The sequence below is a fragment of the Lonchura striata genome, chromosome 6 (genome assembly GCF_046129695.1).
Source record: "Lonchura striata isolate bLonStr1 chromosome 6, bLonStr1.mat, whole genome shotgun sequence".
Lineage (NCBI taxonomy): Eukaryota > Metazoa > Chordata > Aves > Passeriformes > Estrildidae > Lonchura > Lonchura striata.
The window spans coordinates 38228662-38256082 of record NC_134608.1 but is presented as its reverse complement, the minus strand read 5'-3'; the positions used below and the strand labels follow the sequence as shown (position 1 = coordinate 38256082).

At 55.7% G+C, this 27421-nt stretch overlaps 1 protein-coding gene across 1 annotated transcript; it reads right to left on the bottom strand.

Moving 5' to 3' along the window:
* Nucleotides 1-63: 63 nt before the first annotated feature.
* Nucleotides 64-25078, bottom strand: MAPK8IP1 (mitogen-activated protein kinase 8 interacting protein 1). The gene is made up of 12 exons (XM_021533433.2): nucleotides 24964-25078; nucleotides 17684-17789; nucleotides 10108-10341; nucleotides 6368-6449; nucleotides 4957-5829; nucleotides 4265-4340; nucleotides 3660-3832; nucleotides 3260-3369; nucleotides 3027-3146; nucleotides 1928-1998; nucleotides 1505-1603; nucleotides 64-1086 (listed from the first exon to the last, which is right to left on the bottom strand). The coding sequence occupies exons 1-12, from the start codon at nucleotides 25044-25046 to the stop codon at nucleotides 1014-1016; spliced, it is 2100 nt and encodes a 699-aa protein (XP_021389108.1). The 5' UTR covers nucleotides 25047-25078; the 3' UTR covers nucleotides 64-1013.
* Nucleotides 25079-27421: the final 2343 nt, after the last annotated feature.

The window sequence follows — 27421 nt, the reverse complement described above, 5'->3', positions numbered from 1 at the left end:
AGGGAAAGAAGCGCAAGGGCCCAAACCCCTTGTAGTGGGAAACAAACATCACAGTAGCTCTGCTTCGGGAACCATCATATTTAATAGTTGTTACCATCACAGCAGATCCAACTGAAGCACAGAGATCACTGGCTGCAGGGACCGGGAGAGCTCCTTTACCTCCCGGTTGCTTCACATGGCTCCCTGCAGCCTTAGCCCTTCCCTGCCCCACTTCAGGTAGACACCCAGCTTTGTGCAGGGGCTGAGCCCCACTGAACTGGGGTGCCCCAGCCCTGCCTCTGCCACCTGCAACTTGGGGGAGAGGGGAAAGGGGCAGAGAAAGGCTTCCCTCCCGAGGGTATAGTTACTGCAGGGAGGTAGGAGGGGAATTTTTCTCTCTCCCCAGGGCATGGATACAAGATGGAAGGGGTGGGGATGGGGACAGAGGCAGGGGAAAGCTGTCTCATCTCATTCTGAATCTGGCAGAGGAGATACTAGGGCTTCCTCTGCCACCCCTGCCCAGCAGCACTATCCCCAGGGCCTGGCAGGGAAGTGATCCCATCTCCCAGGCAGGAGCCAGCATATGAGTCTTTTTTTCTGTAGGTGCTGTGTTATCATTCTGCAAGAGACTGACCCTGCCACTGCAATTAAAAGTCACACCAGATGGATGTGACAGGAAGCTGTGCCATGGTCACAAGGAGGAGATGCTGTCACCCCAGCCTGCAGCTGGAAAGGGCACGAGCACACTACTGCTCCCCACCAACTGCTCACAAGCAGGGCACCCAGCGGGTGCCTTTCCAATAGAATAAACTAAGAGTATTTTGTACAATAAACACAATTTGTCCAGCCCTCCCCCCTCCCGTCCCCCCAGCCCGAGGAAGGGGAGTCACGAAAAGAGGCGGCGCTCCATGCCCCGGGGAGCCCTGCCCCGGGCCCGCTCCTCCTCCAGGCTCAAAGCAGCTCTTGTCCATGCACGACACGGGGAAGGGGCGAGACTGCAGCCCTGGCTGTGCAGGAGGTGCCTGTGCCAGCCCCTACTCCAGGTAGATGTCCTCTGTGGGGCACGTATACTCCACATACTCCTTGTAGAATTGCTGAAAAGCCCTCCTGCAACACAGCACCACGCAAAGCTTAGCAGCAGCCTCCCCACAAGGCAATTCTAGATCCTCCTGACCCTCACTCCTTACCCTGTGGCCTGTTTGACATCCCCCAGCCCCTGACCTCTTCTGCATTAGCCCCAGAGCTGCCATCAGAGCCACAGGGTCTCCATCCTTGCCCAGTGCACGACTTTCAGCCATCTGCCTGCAAAGTCTTGCACTGGGACTTGTTCCAGTACTGTCAGGAATATGATGCCCATAGCCCTATCAGCCCTGACTCTCAAGCCAAGCATCTCATTTGAGGAGAAGGTGCCAGCCTGGAGCCAGGTCCAAACCCCACATGTAGGGGGAGATGGCAGGATTCAGCCTGGCTGTCTCGTTTTGCCTGCCCTTTATAAGCCAGCCTTCTCTGCCCAACCAGGACTCACCCTACGGACTCCGCCAGTGGCTTCGTGGACTCCTCCGAGACGAAGACATGACAGGCAAATCTGTGGTCAGCAGGGTGCTTGGTGATAAACCCAAAATATCTGAGGGCAAAAAAGTGGATGTGACTGGACCGGCAGACCTGCAGGCATAGGTACCCCAGTATCTCTGAGGTGTACCCACCCTTAAGCATAGGGATTTGGGACCTGAAACCCCTCCAAAAAAACTTGGTGGCCACCCCAGGGTCATGTCAAAGCCCATGTCCAGAGCTGCAGCACTGGGCTCACAGAGAGCCCTCCAAACCAAGGCTCTGGGAAACCTTTCCTTCCTAGCCCCAGTCATGCTACCCCCAGGGAGCAGGAAGGCAGCAAAGCCTCGCTGCTGAGTTACTAGTGTTGAGAGCTGCACTACACTTCCTTGCTACTCACTTGTTGTTCTTTGGATGGTACCCACAAAAAGAAATGTTCTTCAGCTGGAAAAAATGGCTACACTTGTTTACCTGGGGGAGAGAGAGAGAGGGGAATTGTCAGAGCTTTTCTCCCCACACCCGGCAGTGCAGCTGGTCTCTGGCTACTGGAAATATGCTCTTGGGAGACTGAGGAGTGAAATTAATTGGAGACTAATCCTGAGCTGCTACCAGCAGCAGTTTCAGGATTGTTCCAAGCACCTGAACAAAGGGAGCTTTTCCAGGCAGCCCTGCTGGCTCTCACCTCAGCTGCCTTTACCGCCAGTAGCTCCTGCAGGATTTCCCTAGAGGCCCTGAGTCAGACTGTACTCAGGCTAGAGTCAGTGCTGCTGTTCACTAGCACACACAGCCCTCCTTCTTCACTAAAAAGGCTCCCAGAAACACTAGTACATAGATGAATGGATAACTTAGAACTAAACAAGTCAATTCAAGCCTGGGTGTCAAAGGGTACCAGCCAGAAATGAAAACTTATTTATACAAGTCTAAAGTGCAGCTAAGTTGATGGCATCCTCTAGATATAGGCAAGATTTGTAGAAACCTCACCCCAGCTCTATTACGGCACTCAGAGCCACGAGCTACTCCTATCCCTCAGCTGGAAGGGAGGTTTCCCAACAGCTTGCTGCAAAGCCCTCACTTTCCTCTGCTCAGCATCCCAATGTGCTTTACTAGGCTACTTATGCAGAATACTAATCAGTAGCCTGCCCTTGCCAGATAAAGAGATTACAGGGCAGATCTGGAGGACACCACTCAAAATAGCAGCAGAAAGGTTTAGAAGCAGCTGACAGATTACCAGGTATGGCTCAGCTCGCAGCATCCCACTGCAGTGACATGCCTGGCAGCTGTGAGAGCATCAGCTGGCATTACTGCCAGAGCTGGGGCCTTGTAGACATGGGGGACCTCAACTGTAGGCCTAAAATGCTGCTGCTGTTTCTCACACCCTCTGACATGGCGTGGAGACCCGTAATTTTCATATGCAATCATGGCCAGTAGCACAGAGGGCATGAGCCAGTTCAGAGCAGCAATCAGGGAAGGGATGAGATGAGCAGGGAGTGGGGCACTACCTTGCTGTGTTCCTTGGAGTCGTCAGCTTTCACAGCAATCTTGACTCCGCGCACACTGATCTCCAGGACGCAGCTGGAGGGTGGGTTAAAGTGCACAGTGAGGCGGCGCGTGGTGGCAATCTGTAGAGAGAGGCACAAAGCTGTGGGACTGTGAGCAGTGATGATGATTCCCCACTGAGGCTCTGCCCTGCTGAGCAGGCACTCCTGCTCCCTGGGATGGAGTGGGACACTACCTTCTGCATGGCCGCACAGAGCACATCATTGCCCTTGTGGTAGGGAACCTGCACAGAGCCAAGGAACTTCACCCGAAACTGGTCCACCCAGTCACTGCTCTTGGCCAGAGCTGGAAGAGAGAGCGCATGGCAGGGATCATCCCTGGTGACCAGCTGTGTGGGCTGAGATCTACCCCCCTCTCCACCTTCCCACCCCTGTGCTTTTCCCTACCCAGGAAAAGCTTCCCTCAACACCAGCTACCAACTCCCAGCATCACAGCAGAACCTGCTCATCGTTCCCTGCTGGATGCCCAGTTTGGTCCTCTCCCCCCACCCCCTGCTCAGCACCAGACTGCTCAGCATCGGGGAGGATGTGGTACCAGCTGGGGACATCAGCAGGCTGCACACAGGGGTTTGGTACCTGTTACATGGTCTGGGTCCTTGGTGACTTCAATAGCATAGTAGGCAGGGAAGATGCCCCGATCTCCTGTGCGCATGTTGTAGGCCTCATACCAATAATCTTCTGCCTGCACCTCCACCAGCAAAGGATCATCCACCTCCAGCTCCAGCTCGTCCGCGTGGCGAGGCACAAACCTGGGCAGAGAGGCACTAGCAGCTGGCTGGCTAGCAGTGCTGGTGGCCTCACTGGCACACTGCTGGGGCACTTACCACTAACCCAGGAAGTGCCCTGGGAGCCATGGGGACCTGACACACTAAACAAAGCACTGGAGGAGGTTTGGGCTCAACAGGCAGCAGCATCCTGGCACCTAATGCAAGGGTATCCCCTATTGCACCACCCAAGCTGCTCCTCAGAGGCCCTGACTGTCCTTGGAGGTCTTGCCCATGCAGCAGCCTGGGCAAATGCTGCTCCTGGGCAGGGCACGAGCTACAGACCACAGGTTTGTTCCCCAGGGCTTCCCACACGAGAAAAAAACTGGAGTTTGTGCTAGCCCCACTGTGGTGGGAGTGCAGCACCAGCCTTCCCCTGATAGAGGCTGTGGACACTGCCAGTGCCTGCAAGCTCACCTAAAGACAGCACGGTGAGTCTGCTCCTGCTCCTCCCCGTTAATCATACAGGAGAACAACCCAAAGGACTCGGCACCTGGGGACAAAGGCAGAGGAGGACATGTCAGCATTGAGGGATCAGTATCACAGCCAAGAGAAGGACATGGGCCAGGCCATCTGCTAGGGTTCCTGCAGGATGGCTCATCCAAGACAAAGCTGTGTGACACCACAGTACAGAGAGACATGGCTGGAGATGCTGTGCTGGTGCCCATCATCCCTGCTGGGAACAAGACCTCCCTGCACCAACACAAACAGCTGTGACACAGGCATGGGACCAGCCACACTACGGGAAACCCTGCCTGCTGGAGCATGCCAACAGTGCTCTTCTGGGCTTGGAGAGGAGTGTGGCATGCCAGGAATATGATGATGGCCTCCTGTGAGTTCACTCAGTCTCCCCCTCAGCATGGCCGTATCTTAGGCATGCCTCAATGCAGCCTCAAACACCTACTGCCACCCCCACTGACACTCATACAGTTTTTCCAAGCCCCACCATGCTTTCTGGACCACCAGGTACAAAGCCACAGGCTGCAGCAAGCAGAATTAGGGCTGATGTCTGCTGGTGGCTTCCTATGTCCTGAGCATGGACCAGAGACAGGCAGGGCTGCCCACACAGGCAACCACCAGCCCACCTCCCCCCAGGACTTTGCACTCACTGGAGGAGCGTGCTCGACCACTCATGAAGACATTGAGGAACTTCTTGGAGAAGTGGATGTCTGCCTCGGGGGTGGAGTCCTCAGAGAGGCAGACTGAGTCACGCTTCAGCGCATCCTCCTCATACTCCTCACCAATGGCCGACTCATAGGGTGAAGAGATGCAATTGTCGTAGACTGTGGCCGAGTCGCTCTCATCACTGTAGCCTGAGTAGCACTGCTTGAGGCTGACCAGCTCCAGCTGCACGTTCTCATCCACCACCAGCGTGTATTTGACAGAGTCATAGGAGAGGGCACTGGTGTCCGAACTCACAGAGGCTCTCTGAAGGTTGTGCCCTGGCCGGGAGCCACCACTCCCACCACCACAGGAGGCCCTGGGCAGGTTTGTCTTGTCAGGGGAGGACATGTAGTCCAGCACCTCGTCCTCCTCGCTGATGGAGGGGTTGGTTTTCCCTGCCAGGGCCGAATAGCCAGAGGTGTCAATGTCAGAGCTGATGGACATGCGGTTCTCACTGGACTGAGACAGGAACGGCTTGTCAGTCTCCAGTGGGTCCGAGTTCTTCTGCACGGGCGTCAGGTAGATCTCCTCTGTGGCCTCCAGCCTCACATCCGTCTGGTAGCGGATGCGGTCCCGGTGGGCCTCGGGACCCCTCGTTACCACCACGATGCTGGCACCATGTGGTGGGGCCTGGCTGGTGGCCTGGTGCTTCTCGGGCGGCCGGGACGAGGCAACGCAGGCTGGGGCCATCTGTGTGGCCGCCGTGCGCCGGCATGGGCTCTCCGTGGATGTGCCCCGGTCTTTGGTGGAGGTTGTGCTGTTTTGGTGATTGACCTCATCACTCAGGCAAACGTGGTCATGGGGAGGGGTCTGCTCACCTGTAGGGAGAGGAGAGCAGCATAGACAGCCACAGAGAGGGGATGCTCCCTGACAGGGAAGGTGTCCAGGGATGCCACCCTGACTCACAGAATCATAGAATCATTTAAGGTGGAAAAGACCTCTAAGATTCTCAAGTCCAAGCATTAACACTGTCAAGCCCACCACTAAATCATGTCTCCAAGCACCACATCTACACAATTTTCCACACTTCCAGGGACAGTTATTCCAGCACTCCCCTGCTCCAATGCTTGATCATTTCAATGAATAAATTTTTTCTAATATCCAACCTAGACCTTCCCTGGTGCAACTTGAGGCTATTTCCTCTTATCCTACTGCGTGCTACTTGGGAGAAGAGAGCAACTCCCAGCCCACTAACAATCTCCTTTCAGGTAATTGTAGAGATCAAGACAGATGTGCACCCTGCATCCATGTGGTATGTTTTCCCCAACCTCCTGCTCAAGCACCACTTGCCTCAGGCTCCTGGGCACCATGAAAGGGCACAAGGAGCTGACCCTGGCCAAAAGCCTGAGAACTCACCCGTTTTAAGAGGGGACGACGACCGGGACACCCGCTCCTGCCAACTGTGCTTTTTCCCCAGAGAGTTGTTATTCAGAGTGTCCTGAGGAGAAGAACAAAGCTGCCTTATAGCCCAAACAGTAAACAGCATGTGGCACAGCAGCACCCATTCCTCCTTGGGTCCACAGCACCCCGCTCAGCTGGGCATGCAGGGGCATGTGATGCCTGGGGAGACCACAGCCCCACATCTCACCATGCTGCTGCTGCAAGAGTTGGCATGATGGCTGAAGCAGGGTGGGCAAGGAGCTAGCTGGGCTGCATTCCTCCACCAGGGGAAACTCGGCTGCAGAAGCCCACAGCTGAACAGTCCCAAGACAAAAAATTCAAGACCTGAGCCTGCCAACATGCTTTGTTCCCATCCTGCCAGCCCTGCCTACCTTCAAACCAGCCAGCTTAATGAAATGGGGAAAATCCCAAGGAGCAGGTGTGCTGCTGCTCACCTAGAAGGCAGTTAGCTACTGGTTAGATTAATGCCTGCCTCTGGAGACATCTGTATTCGGTGTATACAGGGGCATACACAGACAGTGTACATGTATACAAATCTATACACACAGCCACACATATACAGTTCACTAGCAGATGTCAATCCTGAACAGCTGGAGAGGAGAGGCAGGATCAGGCCATCCCTGCTGCCCATGCCTGGGTGAGTTTCTGTGGGTGCTGAGCTCTGCCTGCCCAGCCCTGGGTGGCTGGCCATGCATGGGCACAAGGGAACACATGCTCAGCCTTACTGCAACACCCAGGGAGCAAAGGGCACCAAGTCCTCTCTAAGGAGGACCGTCCTTCAGATGGGGGACAAGTCCTCCCTGCCTGTCTCCACAGGGTGTGGCATCCTGCCTGGTGCAGTGCCAGCCCTCATCCTCTCCTCCATCCCCAGATCCTCCCTGGCTGCATGCTCCCAGCCCCTCCTATGGGGCACTGGATGTTTCTGCCCCAGCTGCAGCATTTTGCACTGTTAGGTCTTGCCTAAGTACCAAAGCACCACTGGGACTCCCTGGACTTTCTCACGGCCTTATCACCAACCCGCAGCTGTTCCCAGCAGCACAGGAGCTGCCCTGTCCTTACTTTGCTTCTCCACTGACCTGAAGGAAGCCTTTGCCCCAAAATTCCATCATGTCACACACTGCTGAACTATGCCTGCCAATTCCCTGCCTCCATGTGGGGAGGGAGAGACACCCTTCACAGAGATTTGGCAACCTCCCACCATGGCCTCCATGAGTCCCACCTGTGCCAAGGCAAATAACAGCACGTCCCTGCTAGCCTTTCCCAGGGACACGATGGGCCGGGATGTGGGCCAGGCAAGCTGTCACAACAATGGCCTCTGCGTGCAGAGTGCCACGGGGCCAGCACACACAAGCCAGCCTGGACTGGGACAGGAGGCAGCAATGCAGCAGGCACAGCCCACTGAGCCCACCCATGCCCACGGGGCCAGAGCACTCAGGGGTCTGTAATGCCCTGCCAGGGTGGAGAGGCATTCACAAAGTCTTAGAGGATGAACCCAGCCAGTCACAACAGCTGTTTCTTGCCCTCTGGGAAGCTGGGGATGTTCCTCTCACCATTTCCAGGCCACCTGAGTGGGATGATGATCATAGAATGCCCAGCAGCAACTGAGACATCACCATTCTGGATCCTAGCCCCACAGGAGCAGAGGGTGGGATTATCCTTTGCCTTGTGAACACCCTCTTTGGCAGAGCAGCTGGTGCCCCAACTGGGCAATCAAGAGAGGATGCATGGCCATGGTCTGTCTTCTGACTACTTGTAGGAGAAGGGAGCTGGGCAGGTCAAGGGGATGCAGTGTCTCACACAAGCAGAGACAGATTTCAGGCTGGTCCTCAAGGGATGCCCTGCACCTGTCTTCTCCTCAGGGCACCACATGTAGACAGGGAGAAAGTGCCTCTGGCTAGAGGTAGGCATCCAGAACAAAAACCCCAAGCACCTTACAGCCAGCCTCTCACTAGATCCTACCAAAAGCACCATCCTACCTGGCCAGCCATGCCACAGGCCTGAACCACCATCCCTGCTGGCTCAGGGCTTCCATTGCCAGCTGCAGTAAAGACACCTCTCCCATTCCCCATGTCTTCAGCTCAGCTGTGCCCACGCCTCCCAGTGAGCTCCACAGCCTCCACCATCTCCTTGCAAGGGGACCATCAGCTTCCCCTCCCCAGCCTACCATCTCTGCAACTCTCCCCACCCCCATCTCTCTCCAGACACCTGCTCCCACCCCTGGGCACTGGTTGGGACCGAGTGTCTGGGAGAGGGCCCCGCTGTTCCCCACCTCTCCCAGCTGGATGTGGCTGCCACATACCACTTGCTCCTCAGGGTCCCTGCACAGGGTGGGACAAGGCTGCTCCTGTCCCTTTGTCCATTATGCTCAGTGGAGCCCCCCCCACCTCCCCAGCCCTGCTGCCTTTGTCCCCGGTGCCAGCTGCCTGCAGGCGCCTATCCTTGGCTCTGTGCCTTCCTCCTCCTCCTCCCACCCATGGCCTCAGGCAGAGAGCTGGCATCAGCTGCCTGTGCTGGGCTGGTGACACCCAGCTCTGACTACTCCCCATCTGTCACCCACGGGGACACCTGCCTCTCACTTCATGCTCCTCGGCTGAACGTCACCGCGACAAAAATCCTCCTACTTGGCAGAAGGCAGAGCTGAATGGAGGAGGGTGGCAAAAATAGCCCTGCACGTCGCGCGCTTTGCGTGGGCTTGTGAAGTTTGCAGAAGCGGCAGAGCAAAGGGACTCCAGCCACTGCCTCGGGGGTCAGCATGCAGGGCACCAAAACATCATCCACCCCAGGGGTGACAGTAACACTATGGCTGTGTGGGGCAGGCAGTCTTGGCTAAAACCATCCCAAATCTTTACAAAATCCGAGCATGAGCGAGACAACAGTACCCCCTTGTTCTCATGACCACCATTTTGGGCGTTGCTTTTCTGCCTCTCAGATTTTTTAGGGGGTTCTAACATTAATGTTTCTCTTGCCAGGCACCACCGCTCAGAAGCTGAGGCCACCAGATCCCCACTGCCAGGCATGGGGCACCTGGTGTCACCAACCTGCCCTAGAGCTGGTGCTGCCCCAAGCCGGGGCAGCTGGAGCCCAGCCAGCTGTTGGTGCCGGCCCTGGGCTCGCCAGTCCGTGGCGCGCTGCCCGGTCCCCCGATGGCTCATTCACGCGTTCGGCATCCATGCCTCGTCTGCTCCCCGTCCCACGGGAGCCCTTCGCAGCTCCCGCCCTGCCCCGCCGCACAGCTCTCTGCCAGGCCACCCGGACCCTGCTGGGGCACATCTCAGTGCCGACACGATTCCCGGCGTGTTCCCTCTTCACCTCGGCAGCAGAGATGAAAGGACCCACCCGGTGCCTAAGCCCCCTCAAAGAAGCCCCGCCGAGCGCAGTGATGGGATGCTCGGCGGTGCGCAGGGGCGGCCCAGCAAGGTGTGCTCGGGTCCTCGGCACCCAGGGAGCCTCGGGCGCGCACATCGCTCCCTGCGGCCCGGGGTAACGCGAGCGGCCGTGGGAGGGGACACCCGGATGGCGGGGGCGGCTGCGGAGCCGAGCACCGCGGCAGCGGACCGAGCCCCACCATCCCCTTCTATTCCCTTCCCCTCCCTCCATCCGCCCGAGACAAAAGCCCCGACAGACGGCGGGAGCATCCTTCCTCCTCCTCCTCCTCCGCACCACCCAATCGCCCCGAGCTCCCCATCGCGCCTCACCTGGCTGCGAGGCACCTGCGGGAAGAGGTTGAGGGTTGTGGGTCGCTTCGGCCTGTAGACTTCGGTGGTCCCGACCGGGGGGTCTTTCTGCAGCGGCTCGGGCGCCGTCTGCTCCTCGGCCGGCGTGTCCCCCGCCGCGTCGATGAGGTCGAGCTGGAGCATCTCGGCCTGCAGCCGGCTGGCCTCCCCGCCGCCCGCCGCCCGGGCCGCGCCGCCCGCCCGGCTCACATGGCCCTGCCGGGATTAGTGCCGCGATCAGGCCACCGGGCGGGCGGGACGGGCCGCCGCGCCTCCCGCCGGGGCCGGGCAGGGGGGCCGGGGCCGCCGCATCGGCCCCCGCGGCCGCTGCCTTTTAAAGGGGCAGCGATGTTATTCCCGGAGCCGGGGAGCCCCGCGCTCCCTCCCCGCCTCCCCAGGCAGGCGTGGGCAGCATCCTTCCTCCCTCAGTGCCGGGGCTCCCCCGGCGCCTTATCCCCGGCAGGTGTCTGTCTGTAGGTACATGCAGCCGTCACGTTCGCTACGAAGCACGCAAACGTGCACACCCAGGTTTCATGTCGACATAACGAGGACATTTTTACAGTGAGAACAACCTTTCTGCAGAACAACCTCCCCAGGGAAATGGTAGAGTCCTCGTCGCAGGAGATTTTCAAGATGCCACTAGAGAGTGTGACAGATCGTCTCATCGTCTCACCCAGACTCCCTTTCCCACACAGGGTTTGCCCAGCTGATCCTTTAAGGTCCTTTCTCGTTTGGGCTGCCCTATGATTCTTCCTTCCAAGGCAGACCGTGCCCTTTCTTGGTTCCTGTCCTGGCAGGTGGGACTCATACAAGCATGTCATCAGTTTGATCAGACTTGGTCTACTCCCTGCCTGGAGCAGGTCACTTGGGGTCTTGTCCATCACACCTGAATATCCTTGTTCAGGTGGAACAAGGAGAACCCACCACCACTCTGGCCCCAGGTACTGCATTACTACTACTGCTTTTTCTTTCTACGGGGTTGAAATTTTCACTGCACACCTCTGAAAGGAGTCAGGCTCCTCCTTCCCTGTAATGGCCACTTGAACCAGCAGCTCCTTTCCCAGTCTTACTCATTGAGGACAAGTTTTCTCTGCCCACTCCTTGCATGCATTTGCATATATATGAGACCTGAGGCCATATGGAAGGGATGCCAACACTGGCTCTTCAGTCACCTGCAGGTGGTGGCTGTGCTTCGGCTGGAGGCAGCTCCACTCTTTCCCCTGTACCCTTTTGGAACAGGGTGGCCACTGTGGCCTGTGGGGACTCTGAGGAGCAGGTGTCCCATCCCACCACCCTGGCCAACTGCTGAGCCACCACACTCCCTGTGGCTGTGTTGCTGGACAAAGAGGCACCAATGTCACCTCTGTGTGTGTTTAAAGGTCCGTGGGTGCCTTCCCAAGGCCCTCTCCTTGCATTAACTGGAGCTTGCACATACAAAGTTGCTGCAGCCAGCAATAAAGGCGGCAACTTAGCATCACCGAGTTGAATTGCCCGTGTTATCAGGTGTTTGTGGTGACTGCAAGCTCTCAGCAGGCAGAGGTGGGAAGGGTGGGTTTTTGCAGCTGAATACTCTCCATGTCTCCAGCTGCATGGAGGATGCCCCTTGAATCATGAGAGAAAAAACAGCCCCAGCAGCTCTCTGGCAGTCACTCCAAGAGCTCTTGTTGCCACCAGCTCCTGAACTGTCAGACAAAAGCCAGGACAGGCACAGTACAAATGCTCTAATGGGAGCTGTTTCCCCCCAGTGTCCTTGCTGAAGTCCTGCAGTGGGCGAGCAATTGGAGAAGCACTGCCACTGATACTTGTCCTCTTGAGCCTTTAAACATTTCAATCCCTTGTTTTGAGCATTAGCCTTCATGCTACAACTTATGCAGTTCTGTCTGTGACAAATCACAAGGATTTTAACATGGAAACTGAGGCAGGGGGAAAGAACTGGAGGGAAATGCCAACTGAATAGATTATACCTAGCCAAAGTGGGCATATTGGAGTCAGCTGGTGACATTCAACCTAGACTGCTAATAATGCTACTTCCACAATCCTGTAGCTGTAGCAATCACTTGGAAAACTCACTGAGGGAAAGTCCCAGAAGGATGCAGAAAAGCAAATCACTGTCATTCTGAAGAAAAGGGCACCCTAGCAGGGGTGCAGCATTCAGGTTCAAAAACTAGGAGAAAACTACAGCCACTGCAGGTATTATTTACGGCCTGTAGCTCAACAAAGTGATTTTGAAACCACACAGAAATCAATCATCTTACCATGTGAGTGAGACCTGCAGTGATCTGCAAAGCAAGGGCAGGGACTAGACATTGGGAAGCCTTTCTAATTGCAAGGATAGTGCCACACCAGAACAGGCTGCCTGGAGAGCCCCCTAAGAACAAGTAAATGTCAAAGCAGAGTCCCTTCACTCTATGGGAGAGATTAGAGGGTGTGGGAGAGCAGTACCAGTGCCCAAATCTTGTGGCAGGATAAAAACAAGATGCACACCTCCTCCCCAGTGCAGTCATGGGGACATTTGTGCTTCCTTACAGACCTGTCCCTGGGACTGATGTGATGCTGGTGTACTCCTGCTGATCCTACCTCCCACCTGCATGGTGCCTCACAATGGCAAAGTCTCAGTGTCCAGCAACTGGTCTCTCTCTGAGAGTCCCAATGTTGTGATCCATGGTTCCAGGGGACTGGAGCAGAATGAACCCTGCTGCAATTGAGAGGTACTGGGATCACTGGTTTAACCTGGGGAATCCCATGTGCGGGGGATGCTGCCCACCTGAGGAAGCTGCTTAATTCCCTGGCAAAGGGAACAAGAAGAGTGGGGTGATACACAAGATATTGCTTGAGTGATGCAAATCTCTTCCCTGCTCCCCCACTCTCACAGCCTTCACTGTCAGAGGAGTGGCAAAGCCTTCAGCTGGGACAAGCATTTTGTGAGCACAGGGAAGCGAGGGGGACTGGCTGAGCAGAAGGCACAACTGTGCCCCTTCTCCCCACCACCGGCTGGCTTCAAAGTGCCAGGAGAAGCCTCTCTGCCCCCAGCCTGGCACAGCCACAGCTGGCCATAGACCACAGAGGCAGCTTCATGGGACAGCCTGTGAAAAGTGGCACGGAGCAAGCAGCCACCTTACTCCTTTGCTCCCAGCCCACACATCCAGTTCCCTACCAGTCCCTGGTTTGCAGGCTCATGGCAGCTGCTTCCCTCTGCGGTGGGTCCTGCTGGCATCTGGGAGCAGCACACTTGGATCAGCAGCACTGAACATCAAGAAAAAGCCCCTGGCATTTCTAGCAATATTATTATGCTAAAAAAAAACCCTGTTTTTTTCCCTTCACATATCTGTATCTTTGTGGCTGTTTCAGACCTTTTCATGCAGACCCATGAAGGCTCAGCAAAGCTCTTCATTGGCTCTTTTCCCTTTGGGTGCTTGTTCTCATGCTCTTGGTATTTCCAAGAGAGGTATTTCTTTTTTTAAAATTTTTTTTCCATTCCTGTATTAACTGTTTTCCACGGTTGCTGGAAAACAGATGAGGCACTAAACTTCTATTAACCTCTGCCTGGCTTGTTTGCTGCGATCCATCTTGGTGAAACCAGAGTTTGTCACCCTGGATTTCCAAGCCACTAAAATAAGGCCAAACCCCAAGTCTGGTGCTTTTATTGCAACTATCCCTCTCAACATATCTGACTGCTGCCATTGGTGAGGTGGAGTTGTGTCCCTCACCCCTTCTCAGCTGACCTCCTGCCTTACCATTCAACAGCCCCAAACACACCTCTGCTCCTCCTATGAGCCCTCTCCTCAGCCTATCTCACTTCTCATTTCATTCACTCGGGACTTCTTGTTGAAATTAAGGCTCTTTTCAACCACACGTGGTATTATTCCTCATTCTTAGAACATGGTTCTCCCTTCCATGAGGTGTGGTCCTTGTCAGTGGATAGTTCCCTCTTGCACAAACATCAGTTGCAGGTTCTGTGTGTCTGAGCCACTGTTTCTGAAGAGCTGCTAAAATAGCCCATAAAGAGGTCATCTTTGTTTTGCTGGGACCAAAAAAATTCCCAAAACTCATCTCTGTTTGGGTGTTGACCTCCACACCAGCCACCTGTTACTGCCACAGGTTTTGTCATCAACCAGCTCTGCCCAGACCGCCCCACCTCACCAAGGTCACAGACTGCCCCCATCCAGCAGTCACCTTTGCAGCCCTCAGGCAGGATTTGTCCCCCTTGTTCCTTGTCAGTGCTTTCTGGCTCCCTGTTGGGTTACTGTGCCTGCCCACCTCTCCAGAGACTCGCTGCCAGGCAGCTGGATGACTCCCTTGTCTCATGGTGCTCCCCAGATCCCGTTTCGCCCTTGCCCGTGGCTCTCTGCTCTGGTGTGACTCAGTGACCAGCAGCTTGTTTTAACCTCACTTTGCTCCCCTGCAGCCTTTCACCAGCTGCACGGCCCTGCAGGGGTGACCAGCGCCAACCCTTCAGCCTCTGCACCACGGCTGCTCTGTGGCACTGGGTGCTCGCCACGGGCAGGCCCCCTCACGCCCTGGCCCCTGACTCAGTAGCATCCCTGACTCGCCCCCCAGCCAGCCCCGGGGTGAGTTAGGCAGCTGATGCTGACCGCCGGCCATTGCTGATCTGCCGGCCCTGCGCCGCACGCAGGCCCGGCCACGCTGCTCCCTCTGGGCCTGACTGCTTCCATCAGGCAGATCCTGCAACCTTGTCGCCCCGAGCTGGCTCTGGATGGCAATCAGCTCGGAAAGCTCCCTGGCTCTCGCCTTCAACATTTGGGATTGAAAAGCCCCTCTCACAACCATTGTTGTCACCACTTTCAGTTCTCCTCCCCGGGCAATCCTCCGTGTCCCACATAAACCATTTGGATGTATTTTTAGCAGGCGTTTTTTCTGAGCATGATAAGCTTCCTCCTTTGCTGTGTTTATGAATAACTCATTGCTTCCCCTATGGCAGCTTTGCATCCCCCTCCCACTCCAGCAGACTCGCAGTGCACCCGGACATTTGTGTAAAGCAGCTCTGAGCTGTCCCCAGGGAAGGCACGGAGCTCGCTCCCAGAGCCTGAGCAAACCCTCTGCTGAGGGTCAGGTCTCTGTGTTGTAGCACAGGGATGCAGAAACCTCTGAATAAACTGTTTCAAATGGGCAGAAGAGACCGGTTTTCCTCTTCCTCAAGGAAGGGCTGCAGCACTTGAGATGCAAGTCCCTCCTGCCCCTTCCCCTCCCTGCCAAACTTCAGCCAAGGGCTGCCAATCTGTAGAGAAAAAAAAAAAAAAATCCTGCCCTGAGCCCAGTGGTGCTATCAGCAGTGGGGAACTGGGACAGGTAATGGGAAGAATCCAACAACAAACCCACAGGCTCTGTCTGACTCACCTATTGCAGGCAGAATCTTCCCAATGCCAGGCCCTCACTGTGGCTGTGCCCTCATGGATGCCCAGCACTGGGTTTGCCCTTGGTCTTCCCTGCAGCACTGTGCCCCCTCCCTTCAGCATACATAGCTCACAAGCCCAAACTGTCCCAGGGAAGTCTGGCCAGAACATCCTGTAGCAGGAGGAGGCTGCAGTTGGAGCAGAGATACTGAGCAGCAGCCCCATATCTGGGAACAGACAAATTTTTGCTGGGAAGGTCATGAATTAGACCAAGGAGCACAGCAAGACACCTTCACCTCCCAAGGATGAGGTCTGCCTGTACCGTCCTGCCTGCAGTGAGGAATTCCAAACGACACAAATTCACTTTCTAATTTTAAATCTGCGACAAATTCTTGTGCCTTTCCTGTCCTCGCTGGGTCTTTATCAGTTTTGCAGAGGAAGTATTTCCTCTGAGGTACAGAATGATTCTCAAACTACTTGGCTGCTCCTCCAGCATTTGCGTCCTTTAGAATGAAACACATTGACAAAATTCAGAAACTCTGTTCAGAGGTATTAGTTCTTAGCTTAAATAACTAAGTTTTAAGTAGATGAGTTAGAAGGGGTTCACAGGGTTATAATACTGTGTGATCTAACATGTTGTTTGCTCAGTTTTACTTGTCTAGCATCAGTAGCTGGATCTGCTGAAGCCTTGGGACACAAGCTGTGAGTTTACACCTAGAGATGTTTTTGACTGGAATTGAGTTAATTCTCCTAGTAATTTTCCTAGTAGCTGGTGTTTTGTCTTTCTTATGAAAGGAGCATTGATAACACACTGATGCTGCTGTGGTTATTGCTGAATAGTGTTTATCCCAAGCCTAGGGCTTTTTTATTTCCCCATCCTCTGCCAGCGAGCAGGTGCACCAGAAGTACAAACCAGAAGACAAGGAGACTCCAGCTGTCAGCAGAAGCTGTAACTCCACAAGATAAGAACAGTGTATGGCCTGCCTGCACAGACACAGAGAAAGAACCCAGTAAGATGTTAGAAGACCCCAGACCAAAAATCACCACTGGACCAAGAGGTGCATGGAGAGTGGGTGCATGAGTTGCATGAGTATAATTGCCCAGGGCTTTTTTTGTTCAGAGTCCCTCTCCACAGGCACCCAGCTTGAGCTGACCTGGTGCTGTACCACTAAACTATTTATTTTTATAAAATCTGAGCCAGGTGCTTTGCTACAGGGAGCCTAGGGTTGAGCCTGAAGGAGGAGGAGTCAGCCTTAGAGTGAGTGTGTGTTTGAGTGAGGGGTCAAAAAGGGCACCTGTCAGCTTACTGGAGCTCCCTGCTACAAAGAGACTCTGCTCCCAGCAGTTAAAAGTCTCAGGTGGTGTGTATGTGATTCTTTGAGTGGTGTGAGAAGGCTCAGGCCGCAGCTTTTCCTTTAACACCCTGCATAGTCCCAAAGCCAGTGTAATTATCAATTTATCTCCACATTTCTGCCCCCATGGCCTTCTAGGGAAGTCCAAACAGTGGTGTGAACCCATCAGGTTCTTGACAGCCTGCTCTAATATGGATGGGACACCCAGCTGCAACACCTGCACAGGCTTCCCAGCTGCCATCTTTATTCCACCTGCTGCCTGCTGGCATCAGAGCTACCTCCTTCACCCCTGTTTCAGCAGCCTCCAGGTCTCCAGCCTCCTAAAGACCTGGGAACAGCTCTAGCTAAAGCTAGCTAGCCAGCCTGAGACAACACCTCCAGTGAACAGGACAGCTCTCACCATGCCAGCCCAGCGGCATCCCCAGGGATGCATGTGGAGACAGGAGGTACAGCCCAGGTGGGACCTTTGGTGCCACCTTGCAAATGTCCTTGATTCTTAAGAATGCCTGTCAGGTGCCAGATGCTCACTGGTCATCCTGCTCAAATGGGGGCCCAAATCCTTGGGCTCATCCCTGAGGAACAAACTCTAACCCCTATAGCACTGTGTGAACCAAAATACATCTGCTTTGAGATTGAGTCCCTTGAGTTTGGCTGGTGCAAAAAGGACTTGCACTGTGCTGGAGTGAGGAGAGGGCACTGCCAAGCAGAGGGGATTGGGGCCATGGCAGTGGGCTCCTTGAGAAAGCATCACTCATCTGGGGATCTGGTGGTCCTGCATGTGGGCTGATGGTTCTGCCAGCCCCACTGGCACATTCTGCTCATTCCTATCCCTCTCCCCATTCCCATCACACTTACCCGGGTGGCCAGGCTCTCCTTGCAGTGCAGGCTGATTCCACACTCATCAGTGATCTCAGAGAGGTCTTCATCCTCAAATTCCTCAAGGCTGATGTCATGAGTGAGCCTGGAGGGAGTGGAGATGGCCTGGTCACCCACTGCCCCAGTGGTGGACAGTAGGATGCAGGGTGCTGTGATGCCTGTGGGCTGGGAGCAGGACTGACACCCCAGGAGAGGCTCTCCCAGTCTCTACTATGAAGAAAGACTGGGAAGGCAGCTTCTTCCTAGAGGGGATAGGTCTGTCCCCATCGAATGGCTGGGCTTGGCATGGTCCACAGCTGTTGGGAAGCAGAAGGAGTATGTCCCAAAGCAGTCCCTGCCTGACCAAAGACAGCAGGGACAATGGAGATTGAGAGAACATGGAACAGACAGTGCAGCCAGCCCCATTACAGGAAGTCCATTCTGCTCACACCATCCCAAGGAGCCTCTGGGATTGTCCCAGCTGGGCACAGACACCCAACAGGGCAACAGCTGGGGTTACAGGAAGTGGAAAGGCAGTGTCCAGGGCACAGCTGGAGGATGGACCTGCTGGGACAGGTGACTACATCAAGACCCACAGAACTTGTAAGCACAGGAGACCTCTCAGCCATGGCACAACCAGCCCTTGAGCTACAGCTGGGAGGGATGTCCAGGCCCAGCTGCCTGCAGTAAGAGAGGGCAGCGATTTCCCTCTGCACCAAAATCACCCCCGAGGGTGACTGTGGACATCCCTGTGAACACAGGTGCTGTTGAGCTGGTCTGCACAGCCTCAGGGGTCCCTTAGGGCTGTCAGCCCCCAGCCACACAGACTCATTACACCCCTTCAAAACAGCACAGTTTTGAAGAGAGATCCTTTTAGAAGCTGAAAATGTGCTGATGAGCCCCAGGGGAGTGGTGAAGTTATCCTGGCTTCTGAGCATTAAAACATTTCACCATAGCGGCACCTCAATGTTCTTCTCACTTACTCGTTACCACAGGGGTAAATAAAAGAGCTCAAATCAAAAGTCCTTGGCCAACCTACTCAGACCCCTGAGTTTTGTCTGGAGTGGCCATGGACACTTTGCTTGCCACCATTTCCCTTTGCTCCCAGCTCCTCTGGCTGGGAGATGCTTGGATGAAAGGGCTATGCCAAGTCCATCACCCCTCTCTGGATTGGTCCCCAGCAGTGCAGTGAGAAAGGAATGAGAATGGTTTTTTGTGACCTGCAGAGCTCCCATGTTCACTTTAAGCATTGCTTGCACATCTTGGGGCTCCCCCTTGCAGTGGCACCAACCCAGTGACATGGAGGGGTAACATCTCCCCTGCCCCAGCTTCTGGAGAGGGAAAAGAGTTGGGAGAAGCCCATGGGTGAAGCAGCATCTTCCCTCTATGTTTCTGAGGACCCCACTAGTAGTGGTCTCCCGGGGTGAAGACTACTGGGAACAACCACACCCATGGAGGCAGCCCCTACAAGACACAACAGGAAGGCAAGGACACAGCCTTCAGCACAGGGTGGGATGACTGGACCCCCCCTTTGCCTATCTCCTCCTATGGAAGGGAAGCAACGCGGAGCAGGAGGCTCATGATGAGCCTTCAAAGCACAAATTGATTTCTTCTCCGGTTACACGGGTCGCCAGGGTGGGACATCATCCATTGCTAATGCTTGGGGCCTCCACCCGCCCTGCTGTGGGAGTGCAGTGAGCACTGCGGGGTCCTGGTGAGAGGCACAATGCTGCCGAGGGGCTGCCAGGGGCTCCCTGGCTCTGCAGGAGCAGCCTGACAGGGTGGCAGTGCCCCCCACCCCAGGTGGGGACAGGCAGCCCTGTCCAGGCTCTCGGGGATGAGGAGATGCTGAGTGGGATCCCCAGCCCTGGCCCTGCCTGTCAATGCTGGGGCGCAGCAGGAGGTGTCCAGACACCTTCTGTCACTCTGGTGCCTGGCTGTCACCAGCTCCCTGTGCAGCCAGGAAAACTTTGGGCTCAACTGCATGCCAAGTTTGCTCCTGTCCTGTGGCCATCACTCACAGAGCAGGGTGATGTGCCCAGGAGCAAGGGGCTGCCCCCTCATTCCCCTGCATGCCCGCGGGATACTCCCCCCTTCCCTAGGCCCAGCCGGTCCCCTACCATTTCTCCCACTGATCTTCCAGCCAGCTCTCCTCCTCGGTGCTCGACTCCATTTTCAAGGGCAGCTGCATTGAGGAGGACCCCCCTTCTCTGGGGGACACACTCCCACACCAAAAAACACTCCCAGACCTGCTGCGAGGAGTGGTGAGGGAGATGACAGCTGAGCCCGGGGTGCCCACTGCCTCTCCGCCTGCCCCGTCGCAGTCTGTGGCTGCCGGTGCTGCTCTGTATCCTCACTGCGCAACCTGGGGAAGCTCATTAAAAATAGATGGAATCAGCTGTCCTGGAGGGGAAAAAAAAAACTAACCTCCCCAGCTGAGCCAGTGCCAAGTCCCTGCACTCTGCTGGGGATGCTGACTGCCTCTGCCTGCCAGCCAGCCAGCCTGGCTCCTGCTCTTGCTCCAGCACTCGGCTCCTCAGTACCCAAAGTGGGCACAGGGGATCTGCTAACCCCATCATGGAAACCCTCAGCACCTCCTCCGGCCCTTGCAGCATTCTGTCCCCCACAGCAGGGGGACACAGACAGGAGCATCTGTCCGGCTTCTCACCAGATGGAGCGAGGCCCGGCACCGATGCAAAGGCCAGAGGGTTTCCAGCACAGCGGGACCAGCGTCATGGCCAGCTGCACTTCCAAGCTGAGAGGAGCACCTCTGCCAAGGGACAAGCCCAGTCAGTGCAGAGCAGTGCTAGCAGCACTGCCCCTTCCCTGTCTGCCCAAAACTAACCCCCAGACCCACTCCTGCCTCAGGCAGGAGCATTCCTGTGCTTCCCCAACTTCTAACCCATGCTGAGGGCCAGAGAAATACCTGGTGAGCTGCTCTGCCAGCTTCCACCCCTCTTCTGCTGGTGAAGGAATTAGGGGTCTTTCCCAGGAGGGCCTCTCAGGTGTTGCTGACAAACTGTTGGTACAGCAGCCTCAGATAATCCTCCACCACCCCCATGCCTCCCAGACCCACTCCTCACCCCATCAAGATGAAGCCAAAGTAGCTCTAGCAGAGGCACCCACCATGACTCAGAGATGGGGACAGGGTATCCCTCTCCCCACGAGCTGCACCCATTCTGACACACAGTGGGGTGGCACCCCCACTGCCACCCACCACAGCACTGCTCTCTCACTGACACCCACTCCAGGAGCCTCAAGTAATGGGTGCATCTCCCACCACCTGCTTTGCTCCTGGACAAGTTGAAGTGGGTGATGTCACAGGAGCCCAGCTCAGGCCCTGGACTGCCCTGCTGAGCTAACTGGTTGCAAGCTCTCTCCCCACCAGTGCCACACCACTGGTGAATGTCACTCATGATACTGAGGTCACTGTCACTCAGCCTCACAAGAACAGCATCCAGGACTCTATCTTCCCTATCAGCTCTGCCTGGAGGCACTTCATCTGCTTGAAACCTCAATTAATGCAAGGAATAAAGGAATCTCTATCTCCGTATTACTCGCGCCCTTTGCTCCTCTCACATGGATGCTCCAGGACTTCTTAGGAAACACAACGAAGGCTCTCCATTACCCACCTCAGCTCCCTGTGCTGGAAACACCCCTTCCTTCCTCTCTTGCTTCTCAAAGAGGCTAAAAATACCAGCAAAATGAAACAGCTCTGACTCCTCTCAGCTCCATCATTGGCAGTGAAAGTCTGAGCACGACCTACACGTGTTATTTTGGCCAACTTCCCTTGCCAATTGCCATGGCATCACAGATATATGGGAGTCTGTCTCCATTTGTAAAGGCGAGAGAACCCTGTCCTTGCAGGTTATGAGTGCTTTCCTGAAAGATGTGCCAAGAGGCACCTGAAGGTGGGCAGCCCTGCTGTATGCATGAGAATTGATAAACTTTGGATTCTCAGGAACTGTGAGCAAGAGTACACACGTGGGTGCATGAACAGAGGTAGATGTTACCTGCCCATGGCAGGAGCAGCTTGATCACAGTCCTAAGAACAGCCTTAAAATCTCAAGATTTTAGATGACTGTGCCTCAAGAGAGGCACAGACCTGCCTGCTGTGCCTCTCTTGACCCCATCTCCTGTCAGCCCACTGCCACTGCAGGGGAGTTTCCACGCAGGGCAAAACCAGGACAAACAAAAAGATGTGATGAAGCTGGGTGCTCCAGGCCCAGCTGCCCAAGCCATGCTCTGCTAGTCTGCTGTTAGGTGCTGTGAGCAAATCCTGTAACCAGCACCGGTGGGAAAAATAAAACTAACCTACATTTGGCTGGCCCCTGCCTTTTTCTTCCATCTCAATGGCCACAGAGACGCTTTATTCAAACTGATGAGAAGGCGCCTCTCTCCCTCCTTCAGAGGAAGACAACCCTTCCATCTCCCCTCAGAAGAAGACAGGGAGCCCCATTCCAACGCCCAGCTCATTCATTGCCTCCAAACAGGCTTTGCTGACAGCTCCAGATGAGCACGACAGACACATAAAACAAACCACAGAACTAAACTGATTTTTGCCTCAGCCCGAAGGTGCATCTTTGAACTTCCCGACAAGACGGAGAGAACTTCTTCTCTCAGAGAGCCCCTCCCTTCCCAAAGGGCTGTGATTTCTGACAGCACTCCCTGAGTAGTAGAGTAGTTTCCCTCTCTCCTGACCTATGGAAATAACTCCCCAAGGGTTTCTTCCCCTAGGTGTCCTCCTACCCAGTAGCTAGGTGGATGCCCTTTACTTTTATCAGGGAAAGCTGAAGGAGATAAGAGGGGATCAGTCAGTGACCCCTCCCAGGTTCCATCTACATTAAAGCCACAGTCCTGGGGACAGTGGGACAGGCAACACTGTGAGCTCTGCATCCAGCTTCACCCCAGTTGTGCCAGTCCTCCCTGTCCCTCTAATGCTGGGTAGAGGGACCCCTAACCCAGAGAGGCTCCAGAAAGCCCCTCACAGGAAAGCCTGCCACAAAGCACAGCCAAAGCTTCTTAGCAGGGCAAGGAGCTGCAACACCGTTTCCCAGAGAAAGATGTTACGGAGCTCCAGTGAACACAGACCACACTGCAAGGCTTTGAGAAGCTTAAGGGAGGATGGATGAGAATGATTTTTGTAATTGCTGTCTCCTAAAATGGTGTTATTCTCATTGTGATGAACAGATACCTCTGGAGGACCTCCTGGCTAAAGGAGGGATTATCTCACCATCCTTTTCCTCCCACTTCTTCTCAGACAACACAAAACCATCACTGCCAGGCCACTATGCCTGGTCTCTTCAATGCTTCAGTCTGCTTGCTGGCCAGGACCAAGCCCTCTCTCAATTCAAGCCAACTGATCACCTAATGCTTGGACTGGCATGTCACCACTCAGAGCTGGGAGTGCAGATGCATGTACCAAAGGGCAGAAATCTGAAACACCTCATCCTGCAGGCAGCAGGCAGGGGCAGAGGGCAGTGCTCACCTCACTGCCAGCCATGGTCTGAGCCTTCACTCTGAACCGCATTCATCGCTGCTGGGTCCAGCTCATCCGCGGGGAACAGCCCCTCGCTGAGCCCTGCAGCAGGGATGCAGGACCTGGGACATGCACAAGCCATGCTGTGACACATAACCCAGCTTCTGAAACACAAGCACGGCTCCCTTCTCGCACGACACTCCCCACCACAACATCACCTCTGATCTGCCATACCCTGCCCCAGGCTCAGACACATCACTGCATTTACTTCCACTTACACCCTGAGCTTGGTGCCCGGGGAAGATTTTGCACTCCTGCCTTGACTCCTCAGTTTTCCACCCAGCTGCACAGCATCCTTCACGAGGTCAGTTCTTCCCTGGAGCAGGCTGGCAGCACACGGGGCTCCTTTTCCAAAGATCTGAGGCCCAGCCAGAAGCAGCAGCTCATTCTCCCTCCGAGGGCATGGCTGTTTGCTGGGGAGCAGGAGGATGCCGAGGGCACAGCCGCTACCTCCAGGACAGCAGGCGGCAGGCCCAGAGCTGCTCGGCAGCTCAGCCTCCAGCCCCTGGCTCAGTGGCCAAGCCCCTTCTCCATGGTGGATGATTCCAGAGGCAGTGTTTAATCGCTGGCTTTGCAGGGTACACCAGCCATGTTGCAACAGCTCCCAGCAGCTCTCGCAGGCAGCGCTGCAATAGGAGGCAGCTGCCAAAGACCCGGAGCCACCAGCAACGGGGGTCCAGAAGCACAGCCCTTCAAATATTAATTGCCTGAGCACTACCTTTGCTCGACTGCACCCATCTGTTTCCTCTCAGGGACCCATGGGTTCCCCAGCCTCAGGGGCTGGGCCTGACAGAGGAGGGCATGATCTTAGCTGTGGTCCCAGGTGAGGACCATCCTCTCCTTTCCACCCAAAATCTCAGCACGCAAGGCAGCTGGTACCATTCCCCTTTTTTCAGGCAGCTCCCCCCAGCACCCCTGTGTGGCAGAGGCAAGCAGAGAGCAATGGCTGACGAGGGCACAGCTGCCAGGAGCAGCGAGCCTCCCCTTATGGCAAGTGAACACCGCACCTGCAGGCAGGGGCAGGGCTCCTCCCTTACCTACCCAGCACATCCGTGTGCCAGAGCTACCCTTAGCAGGCACCAGAGGCTCCAAAACCCACAGGCATCTCTGGCCTGGCCCACGCCATCGGAAGTCCCTGTGACAAGCCTCATTGGGTTTCAGAGGAGACACAGCCCCCTGCATCCCAAATCGATGGGAGCACTTGGTATTGCTAAGAGGATCAATTCTGGCACTCTCCCACCGTCTCACTTGGGGTTCCTGTTTCACAGGGGTAGCAAGGAAGCAGAAGCACCTGGGATTTCTAGGAAAGGGCTGGGAAAAGGCTTTTCTTGGGGAGGGGAGAGAGATGAAGCTTTTTTCTTCCATGAGGAAGAGGTGCTGGAAGAGGAGATGAGACAGGTAAGGAGGCGGGATGGGGTGCGAGGGGACACGAGGGCAAGCAGGGGGCTGGGAAGCTGCAGTGGTGTATGTGTGGGGTGAGGGCCAACATGGCTTGGGTGGGCGGGCTGAGCAGCCATGGGGGGCTGGAGCGATGTCTGCGGTGGGGTTCAGCGGTGGCTGGGGCGGGGGGCAGAAGGGATGGCCGGGCCGGGGGGCTGCGCGCCGAGGGGGCAGAAGCGCTGGAGGAGGCGGGGGCCGGCGCGACCGTGCGGGCGGGGGCTGCAGCAGATGGGGAGCGCTGCCCCGGGCAGGGGGCAGGGGCAGCCCCGAGAGGGTTCCGCGGGGGGACGGCGGCCGGTACCTGAAATTGGGGGGCGAGGCGAGGTGCAGCCCCAGGAAGGGTGAGGCGGGCGGGGATGCAGCTCCTTTCTCTCGCTCCGCCATTCTGTGGCTCTCTCCATGCAGGCGGAGGGCGGGCGGGAGGGAGGGAGGCAGGGAAGGAGGGATGAAGGGAGGGGGATGCTGGCGGTGCCGGCGGGGAGGGACATACCTGCCGCCGGGCGGGGGGAGCGGGGGCGCGGCCCGGAGGCTCCATCCCGCGGCTCCCGGCGGCAGCTGCAGGACAGGCACGGCACAGATGGAGGCGTCACCTCGCACCCCGACCCCGTCCGCTCCGCCCGGGCCACGGCGAACGCCGGCCCCGGCGGGACAGATGTGCCCGCAGCTGGAGGCTGCACCCTCAAGAGCAGGTGCGAGGGACGGCCGGGGGTCTCCCAAGGCTGGGAGGAGCAACCCCAGGAGCGGGGCCGGCTGGCCGAGTGGGCAGGCAGGAGCCCAGGGCGAGGGGCTGGACACAGGGGCCACTTGCAGGGGTCTCTTCGGCAGCGGGGAGGCGCCTGCAGGCAGCAGGAGCAGCAGGAGCAACCACGCTGCACTTTGGCACCCATGGCATATTTGCCGCACCTGGCAACAGGTCTGGCAGCCCCCGTATAGACCTATCCCTGCAGCAGGGCTGCAAGCACTGCAAAGGGAATTTAAAAAGCAGCATACACATACCTTCCACAGGGACAAAGCAGGGGGGGAAAAATGAATCTTAAGGATTCAGGCCTCTCCTAGAAAGGGCAAACCCATTTTTGTATCTAGCTATGTTCCAAGAAGCATTTTATCTTGGGTGGGTACTCATTGTTGCTACTCTTCCTTACCAGCCTGGGCAGGTTTCTCTTCCCTGCTCTTCTCCCCATGCTTTGCAAGCTCAGAAAACTGTGCTGTGGACAGAAGTGGACAGCATCAGTATTTTTAGATCTCAAGGCTACTTCTGTACCTGAACAGGAGAACTTTCCTTATTCCCTGCATGCCCACTGTGCTGCCAATCTGTGTCTCTGAGAGTCCTGGATGGCATGAGTGGCACTTCTTTAGCAGTTCAAACATCCAGTCCCATCAGTGTTTCTCACACCACAGAGCTGACTGCCATTGAGGTGATGTATTAGTTCTTGGCCAAGACCCAGGATGTCAGCTGCTCCTCCAGAGAAAAGCAGGCAGAGCCCTCCAAGGCATAAGTCCTGCTCTCTCTCAGGAGTCTTAGTCTCCTACCAGACAAACTGGAAAGAGATGTTATTCCTGGACTAGTGTGGAGACAAGCACACACCCCCGGGGTCACCATGTGCAGGTAACCCTGGGGCAGCCTCCTGAGGGCGATCTAAGTGTCCCCTTTGCTGTTTGGATACACAGACTGAACTGTATTACATGCAGGACCCAAGAGACTCACCAGCATTCGTTCCAGGAGCTTTGGGGGAGCTTTGATGTAGCTCCATCTCAAAGCATAAACCCCATCTACCAGAACTGATCTCAGCAGCATGGCTGTTATTTGGCCTCTGACCTGGGGCATAAGGTAAGGATGCTGCCTTGTCCCACAGCCAGATCACCATCACTGCAGCTCACCTTCTGCTTGATTGCCAAGCACCAAAAACTCACCCCTTAGTGACGTGACCTGTAGTCAGGTCACCATCCCTGACTCAGGCTGGCCTGGCAGGAGACCCAAATGGACCTTCCTACCTGCACTACTGTCAGTCAGGCCTATTCCTCGGATGCACAGTCGTGCACACGGCCCCTGGGAGAGTGCATGCACATCTGCTGCAAATTAGGAGATAGCACTTCCATCCCAGCAGTATCTGCCCACAAGGCATTTGCTGATTTTCCTCCTTCAAATTGTCCAATTGACCATCAGGTTCAGTCCAGACCAACTCAGCCTTAAAGGAAACCTGAGGAGAGGTTATGTGCTCAGAGAAGTTTTCCTGCTCCTCGTCCCCAGCTGAACCATCTGATCTCCACCCAGATGCAGCTGTGATACCAGACTCCTCTTTTTCCATCAGCCATCCTTCTTACTGTTCTTTCCCCCTCTGCCTCAAATGGCCACATTTCCAGCTCCACTTCTTCATATCTAGGTGTGTTTTCTATTATCAGACCTTTCAGCCAGCCCCACTTGAAGCCACTCCAGCTCCTTCCTTGTGCAGACAGAAGAGACATGGAAGAAGGGAATTTTCTCAAGCACCAGCACATGGAGCAGGCAGTTCTGCTAAAAATCCAAGGTTAGCCATTTCCAATCCTGAGCCACATCACCATCATTCCTGTGACAGGTAAAACAGGTATCATGGCCAGCACAGACGAGGAGCCTCAAACCCAATCTCTTCAGCTTTAATTTACATTATTCCACTCTGGCTAGAAAAAGCTGGACTGAGTTTACTGTCATTCTGGTTCATCATCTTTTAAGGCATATGCTGATGTTTTCAGAAGGTTTTTGCCATGTGTGAGCCACCCCAAGC

What these genes read in the sequence shown, in the direction of transcription:
- MAPK8IP1 (XM_021533433.2), bottom strand. Translation starts at nt 25,046, where the DNA reads ATGGCGGAGCGAGAGAAAGGAGCTGCATCCCCGCCCGCCTCACCCTTC. An exon ending in GGACCCAGACCATGTAACAG is followed by an intron (nt 3,370 to 3,659) that starts GTACCAAACCCC and finishes TCTCTCTTCCAG; the next exon opens with CTCTGGCCAAGAGCAGTGAC. An exon ending in ACTCCAAGGAACACAGCAAG is followed by an intron (nt 1,999 to 3,026) that starts GTAGTGCCCCAC and finishes TCTCTCCCCCAG; the next exon opens with GTAAACAAGTGTAGCCATTT.